Raw genomic sequence first — 9280 nt, 5'->3', positions numbered from 1 at the left:
AGCCATTATGGGCGTTGATAATCGGGCATCCTGCAGAAGGCTGTTTGGTGAGTTAGAAATTTTAACTGTTACTTCTTTGTATATACTGGAGATTTTATGTTTTATCATAAAAAATAGAATCTATACAACTCTGAACTCTGATGTGCATAATTACAATACAAAGCATAAACATAATCTGTATGCCCAACATTGTAATACAAATCGTTGTAAGAGAAGTGTGATAAACATGGGCATAAAACTATACAATAATCTTCCTATGGAGTTAAAGAATGTATCTGATTTTAAAGTGTTTAGGAGGAAATTGAAGTGTTATTTGTTGCATAATGCCTTCTACTCTCTTCAGGAGTTTTTTTATATGTAAGATGTTGAATTAAATGACTGTAATTGTCTGTTAATGCATGTGCTGGTGTTTTTTTTATATAATATATTTAAGTATTTATGTATTCTTTGATTATGTTAGGTGTGATTGTTATTAAATCTATATATTCCCTTTGACTTTATCCGATTGTATATTTTACAGTTATGGATGTAAATAAAATTATGAAATTATGAATTATAAAATTATTACCTTTTACATGCTAAATATGATTGAGAGAAATGGCCCCAACTGCAAATATGTCGAGATCTTTACCCTCCGCCTTGGCAGCATAGGCGCACCGAGCAGGACAGTGCTTATGAGAGGAGCAAACACCAACCAATGAGAAGCCCCTAAGATTACTGGGAGGAACACAAAGGCTAATGTTTTCCAAAAGGGAAGAGCAAGATTTAAGCCCAAGACAGACCTGAATAAAAGAAAAGTGCATCAAGGTGATGTCTCCGTTTACGTAAAGATTGTATACAATTTCTACAAGGCATCTGTATAATTGTATGGAATACGAGGGAAGAAACGATAAAAAAAGACGGATGCAAACTACTGCTAGATGCGCTCAAGTTTACTGGCATCAGTCAAAGTGATGAAGTTCCAAACTACCTAGGCATCCTCCGACTTGGATCTGACTAAAGTAAAGTATAGTACATACATACACTCCAGGGAGGAAAATCTGTAAGTTACGGAGCGAATAAGGCCTAAAAGCTTTATGCATTCAGAAAATACATAATCAACATGTGTGAATATATAATTTTGAATCAAAGAAAACACCTAGGTCCTTAATACTGCTAGGTGTGTAATGATAGCATGACAAAGCTGACATTCCTAATTCAAAAAATTAATTTTCTTTGTGTATGACACAACACGTGTTTTAGCAACATTAAGTCTCGTGGAGTCACCGGTCGCTCACGGAAATTATGTCAGATTGAAGTAAGAGGCAATCATGTGGCAAGTTAATGACATGGAAAATTTTGAGATCATCAGCAAAATTAAAGGTTTACAGTGGTTAACGAGTTGCATAGGAAAAGACACTTACTTGACATCTTCCTGTTTCTTCTCTTCTTCTCTTCCCCATCTCTCTCGAGCAGTCGGGACAGCTGCACTGGTCGAGGAATTCTAAAATAACAAAATTAAAAAAAAGTATAAGCTTTAGTTGGTACATTTCATTCTATCAACATTATCAGCACAAGAACACGAGGCACTTGATGTATGATGAGCATATATACTGTGGCATAGAGCGGCCTCCATAGTCTAGAGGTAACATCCCCCCTCATGACTCGTAGTACACGGGTTCAAATACCCGGCGGAGGTCGTCGAATTTTTAAGGGCGGAAAAATTCAGGGAACAAGTCCTCCGGGAGGGACTTTAAGCCGTGGGTCCCGTGTCGTAGCTTTAAGGCATGTAAAAGAACCTCATATCTCCAAAGGAGGTCACTGAGCCAAATTACGGATGTTTCCCGCCCAACAGCAGTCTCTAATACCTCTGGTAGATGGGGGAAGCATTATAGATACCTCTCAGTTAGTAGAGCCGGTCTCGCTGGCTGGGCGGGACTGATGGTAAGCACCAGTACCGGTAGGATATAGAGACTGGTAGAAATCATAGAGGGAAGCACAATGGACCAATACGGGTCTAAGTGCATGGGGAAACCCACCCTCTCCAATAACTAACTACTGTGGCATAGATATCTTGCTAAGCAATGACGAAGAAACGAGCGACAACAGCCGTTGCAAGGCAGCAGCCCACAAACAACAATGGAAGTGCTGTTGGAAGGGGTGTCTTCTATGTCGTTTGCTCCAAGGCGATATCACTCAACCGACCAAGTTCAGTTCAGTTAGCCTGTCAAGTGTCGGTCAGTCGGTTGGTCGAGTTAGAGGACTGCTGCGGTTTAGTCCTTGTCAGCTGTTACTGACAGAAGCTGATAGATGAGATATGGGGATAGGTTGGGAACCCAGAATAAGAGGAACAACAACCACTGGAAACTGTTACAAGGCCAGAACAAGAGGAACATTGGCCGCTGGAAGCCATTACAAGGGAACAAATGGTGAAGATACAGCAAGACTGAGAAGACTTAGTACATGCTGTAGTGAACTTCTGAGTGCGTGAATTAGCGACAGCACTATAGTTACACGTAGTTATGTTCAGTCAGAATTCAACCAATCCCTTACTGTCAGTAACACACATTAGAATATTGTAAGCCTACAGCAATATAGTGCACCCTCGATGTAACGTAGGCTTCAGAATGGCAGATTCTGTACCTGCATTATTAGCCATCCACATTACAGGTATGAAACCGATATTTATCCGATTCTGAATCCGATATTATGTATATTTAAACAGTGACAAAAATAAGCGAAATTTATGGCACATTTCAGATTTATGTTTCACCAAAGCTATTGGCACAGACTTACTTACACTTATACCTCCTTATGAAAACAGTCCCATTACGTAATTTGTTGAAACTGATAACTGCACTTTTTAAGAACATATTGCTTATTAGGAAACATAATCACCACCACAGCATATGAGAATCCAAAGCATAATGAAGTGTGGTATATCAAGGATCCACTGTAATTATTGTTATAGTTTCTTCGCACAAACTGAAAATGAATATACAATGAGGAACTCGTCTGTCCTTCCACCTGTGTTACATTTCTGAAAGAACTTAACTGATTTTGATAATATGTGGTGCTACATTCTGCAGTACAGATTTTCATGGCAAATTCAGTTTCTCTTCATATCATTGCAACATACATCTTACTTTACTTATATATATTTAGCCATATATATATATATATGGCTAAAGGTTATTCAATCATCAAGGAAACCATCAGGAGGCCTGAGTTTGTCACTGCAGTAAATCGCATCAATAGTCAGTCTGTGTTAGAGGTGTTGATAGGCAGTCGACATTTATACTGAAATGAAGTTTACTATTGAACAGTGTGCGTTTATTGTCAAAACTTTTGCAAAGAAAAAACTTACAAAAATGTCTCAGTGAGTTTCATTGTAAATATCCTGATTCATCAGTTCCCACAAAGTTGTGTGTATCCAAGCTTGTGAAAAAGTGGCAGGCCAGGTTCAGTGTGTGACATAAAGAAGCAATCGAAGACAATTGTGCTGGCTGAAGAAAAGGTTTTGGATATTGGTCCAAGACAACACATCAGTCCTCAAAATTCGTATTTTGATGCATTTCAATCAGCCAATTTCAAATGGAATGATCCTACATAATATAAATGTCTTCAAAACTCTAGAATTCCATTTTGTGGCTTATTTTATGACACTGTCAATTAACATTCAGACTACAGAGCAGAGGTGGCCAAACCTGCTTAACACCGAAGCCACATTATAATAATTATTTGAAGTTTTGGAGCCACAAAGGGACATAGATTGCATGACATGGGTGTTTAAGAAATGCTTTCCATGTGGCAGGTATTTCATACTGAATTCATCTCTAAGAATGATTTAATAATACTACTACTTTTTTCCCCGCACAAGCCCCATTAACAGTCCAAAGGATCCACAGTCTGGTCATCACCCCTGCTACATAGCATGAAATGGTGGGACTAAGAGTCAATAATGAACTGGAAAGAATTTAGAAGAAAGCTGTCATGGCCCAATAGACAAGGCACTACTGTAGCCTGAGGGACTGAAAAACCCATGAGGCCTCAGTCAGAACAGCTGGTGCTCCATATGAGATTTCATCTCAGCACCTCCTGTTACACCAGCCTGCCTGGCTCAAAATGTGACGATTATTTCAGAAATTACTTTATAAAAACTTCAAAGCTGCTATCATAGCTGACCACAGAAAAAATAAGCATACCTTATCAGTCAAGATTCATGTTACAGAAAAATCACCATTCAATGTCTCCATTTAAAATTCAGATCACTTACACAATCACTGCATTGAACTCCATGACCTTAAACAAGACAATATGATCATCAGAGAAGGTCAAGGAAAACAAAAAGTGTCATCATCAAAAGCTAACTAAATGAATACTTTGCACTAAAGTTGTTGTCTATTCTAGCTAGCTGTATTATGGACACAGAAGATCTTAATAACATACACCCACGTCTGCAAGCATCGGCTAAGCCAGTGTTCCATGTCGAATCCATTTCAAGCACAGAGACAACAGTTGTACCTAAGCCATAAACACACTACATTCTCTTATGGTCTCGTTTCCAGGAAAGTACTCATTTCTATCATTTTCGAAATCATAATAACAACACCTTTATTGATATGCCTTGATTTGTATTTCACTTTTGACCACATGCCCACTGTTTGCATAAACCTCCTCTGAACCATTTCAGTGTTTATGATGAGGTAAAGATGTCTCTGTATGAAGCTCTGTCTGTATAGCAGCTACACTACGGGCTGGACAGATGACGAGACAGGGTTCAATTTCTGGCAGGGGCAAAGGTTTTTCTCCTTTTCATAGTGTTCAGACTAGCTCTGGGGCCTACCTAGTCTCTTTACCCAGTGGATACCTGAGGGCTGTTTTCGCTGAGGGGTAAAGCGGCCAGGGTGTGAAGCTAACTACTCACCTCCCATCTAGTAATTAGAACAAGAAAGGTTGAGATATACCTCCACCCCCCCATGTCACCATGGTGTGGTGCTTAATTCCATAATTAAGCACAAGGATAACTCCACCTTCTGCCACACCACGAAGACATATGAGGCAGTGGAGGTACAGCTCCACCATTCTGATATTGTGGTCAGCTTCACCCCCCAGCTGCTTTGCCGCCCCATTTGAAGGCAAGGTTGCTTATGAAGAGAGCTAGTGTAATCTACTGTGTTCCCTTTCATCTAAAGATGAGACAAAGCGCTAACTTCACAACATTGTACTTTTTTGTCCAGATAATGAAGAATCATATGACAGAATTTTAAAATGGAAGAACATTTTACCAATTAATTAGGGCCATGCGTTGAAAATGGAACATGCTTAAGACAGGTAGAGTGTTTATTTAAAAACTGCTACAGGTCCAAATTACCATATGCAGTAGAAATATAGGGATGGACACAGGAGACTAAGAGCAGCTTAGATGAGATTTAAGTAGAGAAGGAAAGAGTATGATAGTCAGAAAACAGTCAAGGAGAATTTAAAAATTAAATACATCAAAAAATAAATTACTAAATAAAAGACTCAGATGGTACAGGCATATTTCCAAATTAAAGAAGACAGAATTCAAAACACTGTTTTGAACACAAAAATAAATGGAAAACACTTGACACATGACTGAGATCAAGAAAACAGCATCAGATTAAGAAAGCCGCCATGCTGAATGGAGAGAAAAACATGGGAGAAAACTGAATATTGGAGATGGGAAGGCGGACAGATATAGAAGCTGTGTTGCTAGGCAGCACACTTATATCAACAGAGGAGAAGGGAGATGATCATAATGGGTTAGTCTGAAGAATACAATTACAGACAGGAAAAATAGGTCTTTGGTGACAGCAGTTGAGTCAGCACACAGATATGAATCAGTGATTGACTTTGAAAAAAAAGTCATTCATCATTCAGTGAATTAAGTTAGATCTCAACTGACAGTAGCAAGTCACGACTCGAGAGTAAAGGAGGTTGTCATGACATGAGTGTAGGTGCCAAACCTAGACCAGCAGAGTAGGTGTATCATGATTCAGGCCACTCCTTCATTAATGATCCAATCCAAATCAAACTCACCCATTCAGTTTGGTAACTTGAATCACCTGAAATCACTCACCAGCCATCTCTCTACACTTGCATTACCTAATGTCTATGTCATCACGTAAAATGACTTATTTCACTTCAGCCTGCTACATAGAATCATCATGTATGTCAATTAACTCATCTCTGACACCAAAAGTTCATATTAAGTGACTCCAAGCATTCGATTACTGATGGCTCGTCTCAGTGATTCAGTTGGACAACTCAATTATGTTATTCTAGTTACACACTCACTAACCAACTACCTAAAACACAGTCTATGACTTTCTTTTTGTTGATCATGCCTAATGACAACATGTGGGAGTGGAGGTATAGGTACACCATTCTCGATCTGGGAACTGGACGCAGGTGACTTGTCAGCTTCGTGCCCCAGCCACATTACACTTGGGTAAAGTGATCCTGGTACCCATTGCATAGGAGGCTGGATGGGCCCCACAGCTGGTCTGGACATTAGTGAGAGAAGAAAAATTTATTGCTCTGCCAGGAATCGAACTCCGATCATCTATCCCGTAGCCTGTTGCTATACCAACTCTCTGTACACCATTCTACATGAGTTAGGAATCGAACCCCAATCATCCATCCTGTAGCCTGTTGCTATACCAACTCTCTGTACCCTGTTCTAGGTTAAAACAGATTTATACTGTGATTCTAAAGATCTGTGGTAATTGGTTTAATTCTGTAATAGTACTAAAACAAACTGTCAAAAACCTTTATGACCAGAATATACATAAAGTTCTGTTTTACTTATGGAACAGTGGAGCTGCCATAATAATGGAGCTCTGCTGGGTACTCACCCTCGTTCATAACACCTCTTCAGCTCAGTTGCGAAGATGCAGAACTCTCCAAATGTGAGGTAAGATGCCGAGTTGCGGTTCGCACATTCCTTTGCACACTGCAGCATTTCATACACTGCAAAACAAAGATTCTGCTCTTGTAACACCATTCTAGCATCTGTGCTACCACCAAACGCTCCACATGAAAACCAAGCACCACATTTCAGTGGATATAAAAAGGCCTGTTAAGATATTTGAAGCTGAGTGGCACAAACATCAGGTATGATTAGCTGCTATCATAACAGACGTTTCATCTTTCTTCAGCTCTTCAAAATGGACACTAACCCCGTGCATTCAGTATAGTGACTAGCCTACAGGATGGATTTCTGAGGAAGTGTGATTCGATTCCCAGCAGGTCCAAGAGACTTCTCTTCCCCACAGCACTGAGACCAGCTCCGGGGTCGACCCTGCCTCCTACTGAACGGGCACTGGAGGCTCTTAGCCAGGGCATTAGGATGGCCATTGGCCTCCATCTAGTGCCACGTGACTACAACTTTCCCGTACATCTTCGTGGCTTTGTGTTTAATTAAGCACAGATCAACTCTACCATCATCTTCACCTACCCTTTCCTTTCTCAAGATTTTTTACAGATTTATGTGTTTTCATCCCGCCTGAATACGCAGTTGTTTCTGGAAATCTGTGTGCGTAGCTAGTGCCTGGAAGATTGGAAATATATTTTTGATATTCGGTATTTATAAGCTTACCCATCATAAGTTTGTGCCTGAGTAATAAGAACATTCTGGCTCCAAAAACAGAGCCCCTTCAGATAGGTCCCATAAAACACCACAGTGATTTTCTAAAAATTGGCTCAAGCGATTCTGATTAGATTTCAATAATTTATGAACAACCAACCCTATAACTCTTGAAAAAAAAATAACAGTAAGCCCTCTGCAGCCCAAATGTGAGATGTAAATTCTATTGAAAACTGCTACATTGATTTGCCTTAACTTTCACCTATCTACACGGGCAATGAACCGAAGAATCATTTTGCAAGCAAAAACATCCTATACATAGTGCACTCTGAAAATCTTGCCACCAGCAGAGGATCAATTACAAAATACTGTCACATTTATCAGTGACTAAAGACGGGGTTTGGATTGGTAATTAGATTTATCAACAACTTAAAGGTTCTTTTGGTTTATTTTGGACTTCACCCATCGTCTGGTATGTGTCTTTCACATACCAGACAATGGGTAAAGTCCAAAATAAACCAAAAGAAGTAGTGTATACACCATCGTCAGAATCCTTTCAAGTCAAACTTAAAGGTTGTAACTACAATTAATTATTACACTACTGCTGCTTTACCCAATGTACAATCACTCCACATTATCTCTTCAGTCTGTCTGCACTAGTCTTCACAGGTTTATAACACAGGAACTATAACAGTCTCACTGAATCACACACTCCAAATATTACATATAAATAAAATCTTCTAATCACAACACGTTAACTCTTCACAGGCTGACTTCTAATTCTTCTGTACTCCAATGTCAATTCACTCTTCTTCAACTACAAACTTCCCGTGGCTATCTCCTACCAAGAACTGACTTGTCCCTGAACCAAACAAATTCTGTCACTTATATAGCCAAGTAACTGAACACGTCACACGAAACACAGACGGATGACAACCACCCACCACTGCATGACGTCACAGCGGACATGGAGAAAACAGCCTGTTCTATTGTTGAGTGTTGGACCATGTTTACAGAGCTGGAAACACGATGATCAAATCCGTTACAATACTGTTTTTCTCAAGAGTGGCTTGAACAGTATTGATTAAATATACTATCTTCAGGGATTTAATGCTGTGTTGTTTCAGAGGACCACCGCCTCCATCTACAGGGTCGAAGAATAAACCATTCAGGATACCAGCGTGAAGCCAGGTGGCAAGCACAGCTGCTCTATTTGTCACTGCTTTCCTTTTCTGAAGACGGAGGCATACTCTTCCTCCAAAACAGTTGTTGACTTTCAACAGATTACACGGCGTTATATCCCAGAAGATAGTATTCTTCAAATATCCAATTTGTAGTCCAGTCACTCCCAGTTCCCTCTTACAGATGAGTGTGAGAAGAAATCACACAAGATATATGCATTAAGAATATGCCTCATTTTCGAAACAAACAATATCCTGTAGAACTGTTAAGTACAGACGTGACAGAAGACCTGGCACCTCATTCTTGTGATCCCACTGCCACAACTGGCATTAGCCTTGAAGCAAAATGAGTGCAACCCTGAACACACTATGACCTCAGATCCTACAGACTTGAAAAGCTCCAGGAAGCTACTTGTACTATCATGTCCTCATTACAGTGCAATATGCATTCCTTCATATTTCATCTCTATCGACTGAATGACTTTCTGCAAAGGTCAACAGGTTTAAC

At 39.7% G+C, this 9280-nt stretch overlaps 1 protein-coding gene across 9 annotated transcripts in view; it reads right to left on the bottom strand.

The window, feature by feature from the left end:
* The window catches only part of LOC111868871, a 314970-nt gene that overhangs the window by 81405 nt on the left and 224285 nt on the right, over nucleotides 1-9280 (bottom strand). For all 9 annotated transcript variants that reach the window (XM_023859916.2, XM_023859917.2, XM_033753210.1 and 6 more), the window contains 2 exons: nucleotides 6861-6975; nucleotides 1404-1483 (listed from right to left, as the gene is read on the bottom strand). In XM_023859916.2, coding sequence (XP_023715684.1) covers nucleotides 1404-1483; nucleotides 6861-6975 — 195 coding nt within the window. The remainder of the gene's footprint in view (nucleotides 1-1403; nucleotides 1484-6860; nucleotides 6976-9280) is intronic.

The sequence above is a fragment of the Cryptotermes secundus genome, unplaced genomic scaffold (genome assembly GCF_002891405.2).
Source record: "Cryptotermes secundus unplaced genomic scaffold, Csec_1.0 scaffold547, whole genome shotgun sequence".
Lineage (NCBI taxonomy): Eukaryota > Metazoa > Arthropoda > Insecta > Blattodea > Kalotermitidae > Cryptotermes > Cryptotermes secundus.
Note: the sequence above shows the minus strand (reverse complement) of the source record. Positions and strands in the feature narration are given on the sequence as shown.